The sequence below is a fragment of the Microchirus variegatus genome, assembly GCF_963457635.1.
Source record: "Microchirus variegatus genome assembly, chromosome: 18".
Lineage (NCBI taxonomy): Eukaryota > Metazoa > Chordata > Actinopteri > Pleuronectiformes > Soleidae > Microchirus > Microchirus variegatus.
Genome location: NC_139819.1, coordinates 24,308,324 through 24,323,388, shown reverse-complemented (window position 1 = coordinate 24,323,388; position 15,065 = coordinate 24,308,324). Strand labels below are relative to the sequence as shown.

Sequence of the window (15,065 nt, the reverse complement as noted above, 5' to 3'; positions counted from 1 at the left end):
ATTTATTTGGTGTTTTTCAGATTTTTTTTACACATAAAACGTTTTAGAATCGACAAACAGTGAACAACAGTGCAGGGCTTTTATTTTGGTAACTTTTTGTCAATTTTCTTAAATTCCAACTTCCTGTGTTGGTAAAGGTTTAATGTCTGAATTAAACCTGGTTTAAGTTAACTTATATATAAAATAAAGACAGAAAAGTCAAATCTATTGATAAATGTATTTCTGATTGCTGTCAGTCCCGTGTTCAGCAGGTAGGGGGCGTGGTCAGCAGGTAGGGGGCGTGGCCACAGCGAGGCCAGTCTTCAGCGCTCTGAGTGCGCTCAGTGCAGACTCCACACAGCCGTCAAAGTGAGAGTGCGTGAAGGCGTCGCCAGCGAGGACGAGCGGCGGCTGCTGGAGGATGGTCATGTGACCTGGGCTGTCAATCACCGCCTTCAGCACCTGAGGGAGGGGGAGGGGGAGGGGGAGGGGCCGAGAGTCAGACACGCCCTTCACTCAGAGACGTTCAGCGTCGGTGCGACCGCTCACCTGAGAGTAACGCCACTTCTGACACTTGATGCTCATTGGCTGAGGCAGATCTGGGAGGAGCTTGTGCAGCTCCTGTAAGATGATTGGCTGAACCTCGTCTTTGTCTCGATCCACGTGATCCTCGCCGAACGAGACGCTGGTGTGGACGACGAGGGACGGACCGAGACCCAGGGCTTCTGAGAGGACAGAGGACAGGTGAGAGGACATGTGAGAGGACAGAGGACAGGTGAGAGGACATGTGAGAGGACAGAGGGACAGGTGAGAGGACAGGTGAGAGGACAGAAGACAGGTGAGAGGACATGTGAGAGGACATGTGAGAGGACAGAGCACAGGTGAGAGGACAGGTGAGAGGACAGAAGACAGGTGAGAGGACAGAGGACATGTGAGAGGACATGTGAGAGGACAGGTGAGAGGACAGAGGACAGGTGAGAGGACAGAGCACAGGTGAGAGGACAGATGAGAGGACAGAAGACAGGTGAGAGGACAGAGGACATGTGAGAGGACAGAGCACAGGTGAGAGGACATGTGAGAGGACAGAGGGACAGGTGAGAGGACAGGTGAGAGGACAGAAGACAGGTGAGAGGACAGGTGAGAGGACAGAAGACAGGTGAGAGGACAGAGGACATGTGAGAGGACAGAGCACAGGTGAGAGGACAGAGGACAGGTGAGAGGACAGGTGAGAGGACAGAAGACAGGTGAGAGGACAGAGGACATGTGAGAGGACAGAGCATAGGTGAGAGGACAGAGCGACAGGTGAGAGGACAGAGGACAGGTGAGGGGACAGAGGACAGGTGAGAGGACAGAGGACAGGTGAGAGGACAGAGGACAGGTGAGAGGACAGAGGACAGGACAGGTGAGAGGACATGTGAGAGGACAGGTGAGAGAACAGAGGGACAGGTGAGAGGACAGGTGAGAGGACAGGTGAGAGGACAGGTGAGAGGACAGAGGACATGTGAGAGGACAGAGGGACAGGTGAGAGGACAGAGGAGAGGACAGGTGAGAGGACAGGTGAGGACAGAGGACAGGTGAGAGGACAGAGGAACAGGTGAGAGGACAGAGGAACAGGTGAGAGGACAGGTGAGAGGACAGGTGAGAGGACAGAGCACAGGTGAGAGGACAAAGGACAGGTGAGAGGACAGGTGAGAGGACAGAGGACAGGTGAGAGGACAGAGGACATGTGAGAGGACAGAGGGACAGGTGAGAGGACAGAGGACATGTGAGAGGACAGAGGACATGTGAGAGGACAGAGGGACAGGTGAGAGGACAGAGCACAGGTGAGAGGACAGAGCACAGGTGAGAGGACAGAGGACAGGTGAGAGGACAGAGGGACAGGTGAGAGGACAGAGGACAGGTGAGAGGACAGGTGGACAGACAGTTAGCGTACCTGCGTTGCGTTTGCGCGTCTCCACGGCGATGTAGCGGATGGCGTGGTTGTCGCTAACGTATCGCGCCGCCCACGAGAAAGAGAAGACGACGTCTGGAGAGAAGAAGAGAGCGAGGGCGAAACGAGACGAGTAAACCACGTCCTGTAAGAGCGCCCTCTGCTGGACAGACAGCACTGACACACACACACACACAGAGAGAGAGAGGGTCAGACCAGGGGCATTCTGGGAAATGTAGGATAATAAGATTTATCAAAAAATAAATGAGTCAGCGAGTGAGACACACACACACACACACACACACACACACACACAGTGAGGAGCAAATGGGCGCTGTCTCCTCTGAGCCAATCAGAGGAGCTAAAGATGACCTCACCATCTAGAGAAGTGTGTGTGTGTGTGTGTGCTGATGTCACAGCATCTTATTTAAACCTTCTTCTGCCCCCCTGTGGTGAAAACATGTCACTGCATCAGATGAAGAAATAAATAAATAGATGAGGTGTTTCTCTGCAGAGTCACATGACCCCGGTCACCTGACATCATCATGGTGACATCATCATCATGATGATGTCACCATGATGATGATGTCACCATGATGATGTCACAGGTCCAGGACACTCACACTGTCCCACGTCTCCGTGCAGCTGCAGGATCTGAGGGACCGGCATCGTCAGGACGACGGCGTCAAACGTCTCACTAGCTCCCGCCGTCCTCTCCACCTCCCATGATGCACCGCGGCGGTACAGGCCGGTCACGTGACGCTCGAAGAACAAATCAGCTCCTGGTGAACAAACATGAGTCCAGATTTGACCTCAGGCCGTGACCTTTAGGGTCATCATGTGACGGACAGGTGGGCGGAGCCTTACCTGACTCAGACAGGAAGTGCTTGACCACGCTGTTCATTCCCTGTGGAGTCACAAAGTTCTCACTGTCGTCTTTGACCTTTAACCCTTCAACTGGAGAGAGGAGGGGCTGCAGGAGGTCAGAGAGGAGGAGCTCTGAGTACAAGCTACACACACACACACACACACACACACACAAAGTCAAGACCTTCACAATAAAAGGTTTAAGGTTTTTAACCAGGTTAAAATCACTGGTTTTCTCTATGGACTTTGGTGTGCGAGAGTGAGTGACTTTGGTGTGGGAGAGTGAGCGACTTTGGTGTGGGAGAGTGAGTGACTTTGGTGTGGGAGAGTGAGTGACTTTGGTGTGGGAGAGTGAGTGACTTTGGTGTGAGAGAGTGAGTGACTTTGGTGTGGGAGAGTGAGTGACTTTGGTGTGAGAGAGTGAGTAACTTTGGTGTGGCAGAGTGAGTGACTTTGGTGTGGGAGAGTGAGTGACTGGTGTGAGAGAGTGAGTGACTTTGGTGTGAGAGAGTGAGTGACTTTGGTGTGAGAGAGTGAGTGACTTTGGTGTGGGAGAGTGAGTGACTTTGGTGTGAGAGAGTGAGTGACTTTGGTGTGAGAGAGTGAGTGACTTTGGTGTGGGAGAGTGAGTGACTTTGGTGTGGGAGAGTGAGTGACTTTGGTGTGAGAGAGTGAGTGACTTTGGTGTGTGAGAGTGAGTGACTTTGGTGTGGGAGAGTGAGTGACTTTGGTGTGGGAGAGTGAGTGGTTTCTTACCATAACACAAAAATTGAACCGTCCATTTATTGTGTGTGTGTGTGTGTGTGTTACCTGCTGTGTGACCTAGCATACTCCGCTGTAGCAGTGATGTACTGAGCTCCAAGGTCAGCGGAGAAGGTCGAGGGGTCAGGAGGTCGAGAGGTGGACATTCTTCCTCCTGAGGAAGAGACACAATTCAATCAGTGCAAACTGTTAGAGCGCCACACTGTGGTGACACTGAAAACAGCACTTAGTGCAGAAGTTAGCAGAGAATCTACTTTTTTTTTAAATATTAAAATGTAATTGAAGGACATGTTATGAGCCGAATGAAACAAAAGAGTCTTGTGATGTCGACACTATCATCATTTATTCTCTGCAGTCAAACATCTTCTGGTTCTAACTTCGCAAAAACTAAATCACATGATTTCTGAATAGAGATTTGTTACAAAGAGGACATTCGTGTTATAAGTCAGTGAACGAAGACGCTGCAGCAGAGAAACAAAATCATCTTTATTTAGACTCAAATGTAAGTGAATGTCACTGCTTTTGAAGCCGAACGCGACAGAAGCTTCCGCTGATGAAGGAAATGTTTCCGGGTTCCGTCTGTGGGTCAACACCGTGTGGGCGTGGCCTCGTCAACGTGAAATGGTCAGAATTGTGAACGGAGTTCTGACGGACTCACCTGAACCCCTCGCTTTGTCCCAAACCACGATCTGAACTTTACTCTGAAGTTCTCTCCTCAGCAGACAAGCGCACACACTTCCGGTCAAACCCGCGCCAACGATCAGAACCCGAGACATTTTAACCCGGAACTGTGAACCTGGTTAAAGTCCACAAACTCAGAGAATAACCCGGGTTAAAGCGAGTGTGTCCGGCATGTGTCTGAGTCCAGCTGCAGGAGTTAAACCCGCCTACTGAGTTATGAAACTACCGGAAAAGGCGGGGCCAACAAACACTATTCCCGTTTAAGATTTTCAAAATAAATGTTTTGTTTTTTTTAAATAAAATGACGGTAAATAAATGGGTTTATTTGATGTGTATATTGTATGCTTTTATTTTGAAGGATTCATAGAAAGGCAAATACATATTTACAGAAAGTTTTTTAAAATCTCATTTAATAAACATTTTAATTATTTAAACATGACTTTGTTATTTTGCCTTTTTATTAATATTATTATATTTTTTTATTTTGAAATTAAATTGACGTTACACATTAAGTGATTTATTTACTTTATAAAACAACTTGACATGACTTTATTTTGACTGTTTTAAATACATTTTTATAACATTTGATAAAGAATTCAAACCGTTTGTCATTAATTTGCTCTTTTCTTTCTTTTCTTTGTTCTTTGATTGAGTTCCAGACAACAAAGAGTTAAGAAGCTCAGGCTCTGACCAATCACAGCGACGCTCCTCCTCTGACGTCACAGCAACTCTCTGCTGCTCGGACAGGAAGTGAGAGACACTTCATTCAGTCGGAGGTCGTCGGAGCGCGAGGACAGGTGAGTGAAGGCGTTATTACCGTGTTGTTATTTACGTGTTAATAACGTGTTTGTTTGTTTTATTGTGTGAGTGAAGATCAGAGATTTAATACGAACTGAAAACAACAACAACAGCGAATAAAAACATGCAGAAACAGGAAGTGATGTCATGGAAAAGAAGATATAAAAAAAGTGTGATCATGTGATTAATCAGTGAATCAGCTGATTTTACCATCAAACACAAACTCTTTTATACTGTTTTGTGTGTGTGTGTGTGTGTGTGTGTGTGTGTGTGCACAGATCATGTTGTGTGTGCTGGTGTGTGTGTGTGTGTGTGTGTCCCTCCTCTGTGGACCCACCAGTGTCCACTCGTCTGTCCTGAGGTCACATGACGTCCACCGACACCTGGTCAGAGGGTTACGTCTGGACCCTGAGGTTAACATGAACATCGTAAGTTACCATGAGTTAACCTGCTGGTTATCACCAGTTAACCTGCTGGTTATCACCAGTTAACCTGCTGGTTATCACCAGTTAACCTGACGACTTTTATTCTGAAAATCCTGTGCTGTGTGGACACAGCACAGACTTTAACCTGCATGATCAGCTGATTAATACAAGGTCAGAGGTCACCACGCCCTCAGACACTGTTTCACAGTGTGTGTGTGTGTGTGTGTGTGTGTGTGTGTGTGTGTGTGTGTGTGTGTGTGTGTGTGTGTGTGTGTGTGTGCAGACAGAGATTATCAGACACTGGGATTATCCAGCAGAGGAGCACGAGGTTCTGACGGAGGACGGGTACATCCTCACTGTCAACAGAATCCCACAGGGACGCAAACACACTCCAGGTCAGACACACACACACACACACACACACACACACACACACACACACACACACACACACACACACACACACACACACACGTGTCTCAGGGAGGACAAAGTTCAGGAACAGGAAGTTGAGAGTTTCACTTCCTGATTGCGCCTCCTCAGAGTCCTGAAGCTCAGAACCTGGTCTGTGGTCTGTGCAGGTCCACGTCCGGCGGTGCTGCTCCAGCACGGCCTCCTCGCCGCGGGCAGTAACTGGATCACTAACCCGCCCAACACCAGCCTGGGTTTCGTGCTCGCAGACGCCGGCTACGACGTGTGGTTAGGAAACAGCCGAGGGAACACGTGGTCCAGGAAACACCGGACCCTGAACCCAGACCAGGACGAGTTCTGGAGGTTCAGGTACAGAAACACTCCTGTGACATCACTGTGACCTCTGTGACATCACTGTGACCCCTCTGTGTGTGTGTGTGTGTGTGTGTGTGTGTGTTCAGTCATGATGAAATGGCTCTGAAGGATCTTCCCGCCGTCGTTAATCACATCCTGAAGACGACGACACAAGAACAGATTTATTATATAGGACACTCACAGGGGACGACAACAGGTGACACACACACACACACACACACACACACACACACTCACAGGGGACGACAACAGGTGACACACACACACACACACACACACACACACACACTCACAGGGGACGACAACAGGTGACACACACACACACACACACACACACACACACACACACACTCACAGGGGACGACAACAGGTGACACACACACACACACACACACACACACACACACACACTCACAGGGGACGACAACAGGTGACACACACACACACACACACACACACACACACACTCACAGGGGACGACAACAGGTGACACACACACACACACACACACACACACACACACTCACAGGGGACGACAACAGGTGACACACACACACACACACACACACACACACACACTCACAGGGGACGACAACAGGTGACACACACACACACACACACACACACACACACACACACACACTCACAGGGGACGACAACAGGTGACACACACACACACACACACTCACAGGGGACGACAACAGGTGACACACACACACACACACACAGGGGACGACAACAGGTGACACACACACTCACAGACACACACACTCACACACACACTCACAGACACACACACACACTCACACACACACTCACAGTCACAGTCACACACAGACACACACTCACACACACATCTGTTGACACCTCTCTCACTTCCTGTCTTATTACCCAGCATTCATAGCGTTCTCCACGCTGCCTGAACTGTCCAGTAAGATCCGGTTGTTCGTAGCTTTAGCTCCGGTGGCGACGGTCGCGTTCACTCACAGCCCCATGACCAAGATGTCCTTCCTGCCTGAGCCGCTAATCTGGGTAAGTTCATCTGATCACCTGCTAACAAGCTAATCTGATCACCTGCTAACAAGCTAATCGGATCACCTGCTAACAAGCTAATCTGATCACCTGCTAACAAGCTAATCCGATCTCCTGCTAACAAGCTAATCCGATCACCTGCTAACAAGCTAATCCGATCTCCTGCTAACAAGCTAAGGTGAAGCTGATCTCCTGCTAACAAGCTAAGCTGATCTCCTGCTAACAAGCTAATCCGATCATCTGCTAACAAGCTAATCGGATCACCTGCTAACAGGCTAATCTGATCATCTGCTAACAAGCTAATCAGATCACCTGCTAACAAGCTAATCCGATCACCTGCTAACAAGCTAATCTGATCTCCTGCTAACAAGCTAACCCGATCACCTGCTAACAAGCTAATCGGATGAGTGATGTATTGATGATGTATTGACTTATATTGACGAGGCTGTGCTGCCCCCTGCAGACCATGTTTGGGAGGCGGGACTTCCTGCCTCAGAGTTACCTGATCGAGTGGTTTGCTGAACACGTTTGTGGGAAACAGACGCTCAGTGAACTTTGTGGAAACTTGTTCTTCGTCCTCTGTGGATTTGACGAGAAAAACCTCAACATGGTTCGTATGAAAACAGGAAGTGAATCGGGTCATGTGACTTCTCTCCTGTAAACAACAACAACAACAAGTGTTTGTGATTGTGTTTCCAGAGTCGGACGGCGGTTTATACGACACACTGTCCTGCAGGGACGTCTGTGCAGAACATGATCCACTGGGCTCAGGTCAGAGTCTAGCTGTTGTTGTTTATCTTTGTTGTTGTTTGTCTTTAGTTTGTTGTTGTTTATCTTTAGTTTTTTGTTGTTTAACTTTGTTTGTTGTTTATCTTTTGTTTGTTGTTGTTTATCTTTTGTTTGTTGTTTACTTGTCGTCTCAGGCCGTTCATGAAGGGAAACTGATGGCGTTTGATTTTGGACGTTCAGGAAACATGAAACATTATAATCAGGTGAGACTGAAGATCAACCTCTGTGTCCTCACTGTCTCTGTCTGTGTCCTCACTGTCTCTGTCTGTGTCCTCACTGTCTCTGTCTGTGTCCTCACTGTCTCTGTCCTCTTTGTGTCTCTGTCCTCACTGTCTGTGTCCTCACTGTGTCCTCACTGTCTCTGTCCTCACTGTGTCCTCACTGTCTCTGTCCTCACTGTCTCTGTCCTCACTGTCTGTGTCCTCACTGTGTCCTCACTGTCTCTGTCCTCACTGTGTCCTCACTGTCTCTGTCCTCTCTGTCTGTGTCCTCACTGTCTCTGTCCTCACTGTCTGTGTCCTCACTGTCTGTGTCCTCACTGTCTCTGTCCTCTCTGTGTCCTCACTGTCTCTGTCCTCTCTGTCTGTGTCCTCACTGTCTCTGTCCTCTCTGTCTCTGTCCTCTCTGTGTCCTCACTGTCTCTGTCCTCACTCTGTCCTCACTGTGTCCTCTCTGTCTGTGTCCTCACTGTCTCTGTCCTCACTGTGTCCTCACTGTCTCTGTCCTCTCTGTCTGTGTCCTCACTGTGTCCTCACTGTCTCTGTCCTCTCTGTCTGTGTCCTCACTGTGTCCTCACTCTGTCCTCACTGTCTCTGTCCTCACTGTGTCCTCACTGTCTCTGTCCTCTCTGTGTCCTCACTGTCTCTGTCCTCTCTGTCTGTGTCCTCACTGTGTCCTCACTGTCTCTGTCCTCACTGTGTCCTCACGGTCTCTGTCCTCTCTGTGTCCTCACTGTCTCTGTCCTCTCTGTCTGTGTCCTCACTGTCTCTGTCCTCTGTGTCCTCACTGTCCCTGTCCTCACTGTGTCTCTGTCCTCACTGTCTGTGTCCTCACTGTCTCTGTCCTCACTGTCCTCTGTCCTTACTGTCCTCTGTGTCTCTGTCCTCACTGTTCTCTGTGTCTCTGTCCTCACTGTCCTCTGTGTCTCTGTCCTCTCTGTCCTCAGTCCACTCCTCCAGAGTATCACGTCCAGAACATGAAGGTTCCCACAGCTGTGTTCTCAGGAGGACAGGACACTCTGGCTGATCCTAAAGACGTGGCTGTCCTCCTCACTCAGGTCAGTCCAACAGAGTCAGCATGGTGTCCTCATGTCCCTGATGTCCTCATGTCCCTCATGTCCTCATGTCCCTGATGTCCTCATGTCCTCTGCAGGTCCCTCAGCTTGTCTTCCATAAACACATTGAACACTGGGAACATCTGGACTTCATCTGGGGTCTGGACGCTCCTGAGCAGATGTTTCCCTCCATCCTGAAGCTGCTGCAGCAGCACCGCTAGAGGGCGCCGTGACAACACTGTGAGGACACAGAGGACACGTGTCTCCAGTGTCCGTCTTTACTGTGAAGCGTTGACGCGCAGCAAAGCAACAAAGACACTTTGATTTTATACGCTTTTATTGTGAAGGGGCTCGATAATATGCCCCTCCCCCTCACTAATGACATCACACATATGACCACTAATCATCAATGTTACTCAAGTGTTAGGATGCTAACGTTAGCATTAGCTGCAGGCGCTCAGGAGGTGCGTCCACTGATGTGGTGGGCGGGGCTTAATGTTTACAGGATGATCACATGACCATTTTAGGCTTTTTATTAATTCACCTGTTTTTATTAAAAAGACAAATATGACGATGACACTGTCTCTGTCCTCACGTCTGTCCTCGTCCTCACGTCTGTCCTCACGTCCGTCCTCGTCCTCATGTCCGTCTTCGTCCTCATGACTGTCCATCACGTCTGTCCTTGTCCTCACGTCTGTCTCCATCCTCACGTCCATCACTGTGTCTTCAGCAGAGAGACGATCTTGGTGAACTTCAGTCTGACAGCGATGTCCAGCGCTGTCTCCCCGTCCTGTAGAGACAAGAGACGGAGACACAATTCAAACATGAGGCGTCTCATCAGGCCATGTGTCCTCTGTCTGTTGTCTGTCTGTCCTCTGTCTGTCCTCTGTCTGTCCTCTGTCTGTCCTCTGTCTGTCCTCTGTCTGTCCTCTGTCTGTCCTCTGTCCTCATACGTACATTATTTTGGACGCTGGTGTCGATGTTCTTGTGAAGCAGCAGAGGAACAAGACGATGACTTTTCCTCTGACAAACGTAATGAAGAGCTGTGTTTCCTTTCTACACACACACACACACACACACACACACACACACACACACACACACACACACACACACACACACACAATCTTCATCAGTTTAAATCTACGTCACATGATCATGTCTTTATCTTCACTGATAAACAGACTTTGTAAAACACTCACTCTCCCACACCAAAGTCACTCACTCTCTCACACCAAAGTCACTCACTCTCCCAAACCAAAGTCACTCACTCTCTCACACCAAAGTCACTCACTCTCTCACACCAAAGTCACTCACTCTCCCACACCAAAGTCACTCACTCTCTCACACCAGTCACTCACTCTCCCAAACCAAAGTCACTCACTCTCTCACACCAAAGTCACTCACTCTCCCACACCAAAGTCACTCACTCTCTCACACCAAAGTCACTCACTCTCCCACACCAAAGTCACTCACTCTCTCACACCAAAGTCACTCACTCTCTCACACCAAAGTCACTCACTCTCCCACACCAAAGTCACTCACTCTCCCACACCAAAGTCACTCACTCTCCCACACCAAAGTCACTCACTCTCCCACACCAAAGTCACTCACTCTCTCACACCAAAGTCACTCACTCTCACACACCAAAGTCCATAGAGAAAACCAGTGATTTTAGCTCACAGGGATTTTGGTGTGGGAGAGTGAGTGGTTTGATAAAGTCTTTTTTTTTTCTTGCGTCTTCTTTAAAACTCACGTAGTCGACAGCGTTGACGCTAACGTCGCTGCTCAGTACGACCTCCATCAGCTTCACTCTCTGTCTCTGTTTCTGTAACTGAACACACACACACACACACACATTTAATTTCCTGCCACATTATAAAAAGGCGAACATTTCCGAGGGTCAGTGAAGGCACCATGAGGAAGTATCCCAGCAGCAGGATGGGCATGAGGACGGTGATCATCAGGTAATCGAGCAGAGAGAACGTCCTCTTGGACACGTAGTGAAGACATGTCCTCTGTTTCTGAGACACACACACACACACACACGGGTCAAAACAAGGCCACACACACGCACACAGACGATGACATCATCAGGTCAAAGCACCTGATTGGTCAGGTGGACGTTGGCCTGGTTGTCCAGCAGGTATTGGACCGTGGTCGTGTTTCCATGGCGACAGGCGGCGATGAGGGGCGTGTCCCCGTTGTGTCTCTCCTGGACGTCCAGGTGTTTGGGGTCGTCTTTCAGCAGCTGATAGAGACGCTGTAGGTCGCCGTCATAGGCCGCCTGACACGCCGGCTGCAAGGGGGCGGAGCCAAAGACACAACACACACACTGTCACTGATTCAGTTATTATACACAGAGGTCAAAGGTCAAAGGTCAAAGGTCAAGACAACATCTGTACATGAAAGAAGAAGAAAGTGAAACTGAATCTGTGTGTCTGTGTTTCTGTGTGTGTGTGTGTGTGTATGTGTGTATGTGTGTGTGTGTGTGAACACAAACCTGTCTGACTGGTTAACACACACACACATACACACACACACATACAGTCATAAAGTCTCAGCTGTTGGTTCAGTCCTGCCTCAGGGTTAGTTAAGGTTAGTTAAGGTTAGTTAACTAACCTTAACTAACCCTGAGGGTGAGTTAAACACAGATTAAGGGATTATCTCAGATCATAGATTTGATAAAGTTCATAACTGTCACACCTCATTCCTCTGAATATTCTGAAGATTCTTCTGTAAGTGATAACAGCTGAGGCTCCGCCCCCTGCCCCGCCCCCCACTTCACAGGAACACACACACACACACACTCTGCCACTCCCTCACTGAGGGGAGAGCGAGCTCCAGATGTGACAGGTGAGAGAGAAACACACTTTTGTGTTATTAAATATCACACACACACACACACACACACGTACGCACACACACAGTGTTTTTTTCGTTAGCACAAACTTTAAAAACTCAAAAATTAAATTCAGTCTCAATTTTATTCTTTTAGTTTTCTGCTGATATTATATAATATTATATATACAATATACACACACACACAATATTATATATAATATAATATAATATAATATTATATTATATATATATATATATAATATTATATTATATTATAGATAACATTACATTACATAATATAATATATTATTATAATAATATTATATTATAATTATTATTATTGTATACTATATTATATATAATTATAATAATAGTATATTATATTATAATTATATATATTTAGCTATTGAAACAACAAAATGAATTCACCACAAACACACAAACATAAACATGCTCTGAAATGATTCATCAATTACAAATCAATAATTAATCCTCAGATAATCTGATCACAGATTAATCATTTTGAGTTGTTTTAAATAAATAATAAAAATAACTCCCTGACTTTTCAGCTTCTTAAATATTTCCTGATTTCTTTGTTCCATAAAAACAAAGAAAAAAGACGTTTGATGACGTCATCATTTACACAGTTTGATCAACATTTTATGAACCAATCAAACAAATCGATTAATCACTAAAATCCTTGTTCTTTTGCAGTTTTAGGTCATTTTACAGAGTTTCACTCTTGACTGTACCTGAACGCCTCACAGCTGTAGGTGTGTGTGCGTGTGCGCGCGACAGAGACATTTGTCCAAACCGGAAGTGTCTCGGACCTGAACTCGATGACGTAGCAGCAGAAAAGCTAACATTAAAGAGTAAATTTGAAGAAAAGTCTTAAAGTTCTTACGTGAGAGTAAAACATCCCCATGACTGACGACGAGCGCGTACCTGCACACGGACACGCGCACAAGCACGCGCCGGGCAAACACACGCTCACCTCCGGTGTCACGTTTCAAAATAAAAGACTGTGAATAAAAACACTGTGATCTGCTGATTTATTTTACTGTTTAAAAAACCCTCTAAATCATAGACATCGATGACGTCATAGAAACACTTTACATGAATGAAAGTGAAACTTTATTTAAAATCTTTAAATCTTCTTAATTTCGACTTCTTTACAAAGTTTGGCTTTTATTTTGACATCAGTCACCACACACTTCCGGTCCCGTGAAAAAGTGACAGTTTTATTCAAATCAGGAGGGAAGTGTTTCCACCTGCGTACACCTGGTGACGTCAGAGGGGGCGGAGCCTCGGCGCTGACTGGAATCAGCCTGAAGACAAAGAGGCGCGAGGACAGGCTGAGACACGTGTGTGTGTGTGTGTGTGTGTGTGTGTGTGTGTGTGTGTGTGTGTGTGTGTGTGTGTGTGTGTGTGTGTGTGTGTGTGTGTGTGTGTCATCACAGGTTTTTTTATAAATGTAAATAATATTTGAATAAACAAACCACGTGACGTCACCACTTTAGGAGATATAAACGTCACATAAATATAATGAATGATGAATAAACATGAATGAATGAAAAGATTAAACGCAAACAGTTGAGGTTTGATGACGTCACTGAGTGACAGTCAGTCATTAGTGGTGTGTGAGCGCCCTCTGCTGTTCACACACTCACACACCTGTGGTCAGTTCAGATCATGTGACCTGTGGACCAATGAGCATCGAGTCTGATCAGGAAGTGAAAACGAAATCACATTTATATTTTAATTACAAAATATTCATTTATGATTTAAATTATTTATATTTAGTGACGAGACAAAAAAAACTGAAAGATAAACACAGAGTTAAGTGTTTCCCTCAGGTTTAGAACCCTCAACCTCTGACTTCAAAGACAAGAACTCAAACCACTGAACCGTCACAGTGTGTAACTGAAGTCTGTAAACCACTCATGAGTGACCACACGAGGCAGCAGAGGACCAGCAGCTCCTGTGTCCCTGTGAACTAAAATCACTGGGTTACTCTATGGACTTTGGTGTGGGAGAGTGAGTGACTTTGGTGTGGGAGAGTGAGTGACTTTGGTGTGGGAGAGTGAATGACTTTGGTGTGAGAGAGTGAGTGACTTTGGTGTGGGAGAGTGAGTGACTTTGGTGTGGGAGAGTGAGTGACTTTGGTGTGGGAGAGTGAGTGACTTTGGTGTGAGAGACTGAGTGACTTTGGTGTGGGAGAGTGAATGACTTTGGTGTGGGAGAGTGAGTGACTTTGGTGTGAGAGAGTGAGTGACTTTGGTGTGGGAGAGTGAGTGACTGGTGTGAGAGAGTGAGTGACTTTGGTGTGGGAGAGTGAGTGACTTTGGTGTGGCAGAGTGAGTGACTTTGGTGTGAGAGAGTGAGTGACTTTGGTGTGGGAGAGTGAGTGACTGGTGTGAGAGAGTGAGTGACTTTGGTGTGAGAGAGTGAGTGACTTTGGTGTGGCAGAGTGAGTGACTGGTGTGAGAGAGTGAGTGACTTTGGTGTGGGAGAGTGAGTGACTTTGGTGTGGGAGAGTGAGTGACTTTGGTGTGTGAGAGTGAGTGACTTTGGTGTGAGAGAGTGAGTGACTTTGGTGTGTGAGAGTGTGTGACTTTGGTGTGAGAGAGTGAGTGACTTTGGTGTGGCAGAGTGAGTGACTGGTGTGAGAGAGTGAGTGACTTTGGTGTGGGAGAGTGAGTGACTTTGGTGTGGGAGAGTGAGTGACTTTGGTGTGTGAGAGTGAGTGACTTTGGTGTGAGAGAGTGAGTGACTTTGGTGTGTGAGAGTGAGTGACTTTGGTGTGAGAGAGTGAGTGACTTTGGTGTGTGAGAGTGAGTGACTTTGGTGTGAGAGAGTGAGTGGTTTACAGACTTCAGATTAAAGTCATGTGTTAGAA

General features: G+C 47.2%; 3 protein-coding genes across 3 annotated transcripts; 1 reads left to right on the top strand and 2 right to left on the bottom strand.

The window, feature by feature from the left end:
- Positions 1 to 65: 65 nt before the first annotated feature.
- rnls (renalase, FAD-dependent amine oxidase) lies at positions 66 to 4,382 on the bottom strand. Its single transcript, XM_083904571.1, has 7 exons — positions 4,197 to 4,382; positions 3,587 to 3,692; positions 2,777 to 2,919; positions 2,533 to 2,691; positions 1,913 to 2,086; positions 529 to 704; positions 66 to 441 (listed from the first exon to the last, which is right to left on the bottom strand). Exons 1-7 carry the CDS (start codon positions 4,312 to 4,314, stop codon positions 265 to 267), a joined length of 1,053 nt encoding a protein of 350 aa, XP_083760697.1. The 5' UTR covers positions 4,315 to 4,382; the 3' UTR covers positions 66 to 264.
- A 617-nt stretch (positions 4,383 to 4,999) lies between these two features.
- lipf (lipase, gastric) lies at positions 5,000 to 10,002 on the top strand. Its single transcript, XM_083904567.1, has 11 exons — positions 5,000 to 5,016; positions 5,296 to 5,445; positions 5,726 to 5,837; positions 6,024 to 6,222; positions 6,315 to 6,424; positions 7,124 to 7,260; positions 7,724 to 7,870; positions 7,960 to 8,031; positions 8,184 to 8,252; positions 9,215 to 9,325; positions 9,421 to 10,002. Exons 2-11 carry the CDS (start codon positions 5,299 to 5,301, stop codon positions 9,541 to 9,543), a joined length of 1,227 nt encoding a protein of 408 aa, XP_083760693.1. The 5' UTR covers positions 5,000 to 5,016; positions 5,296 to 5,298; the 3' UTR covers positions 9,544 to 10,002.
- On the bottom strand, positions 10,000 to 13,128 carry ankrd22 (ankyrin repeat domain 22). Its single transcript, XM_083904576.1, has 6 exons — positions 13,071 to 13,128; positions 11,430 to 11,621; positions 11,239 to 11,346; positions 11,079 to 11,156; positions 10,280 to 10,378; positions 10,000 to 10,112 (listed from the first exon to the last, which is right to left on the bottom strand). Exons 1-6 carry the CDS (start codon positions 13,089 to 13,091, stop codon positions 10,038 to 10,040), a joined length of 573 nt encoding a protein of 190 aa, XP_083760702.1. The 5' UTR covers positions 13,092 to 13,128; the 3' UTR covers positions 10,000 to 10,037.
- Positions 13,129 to 15,065: the final 1,937 nt, after the last annotated feature.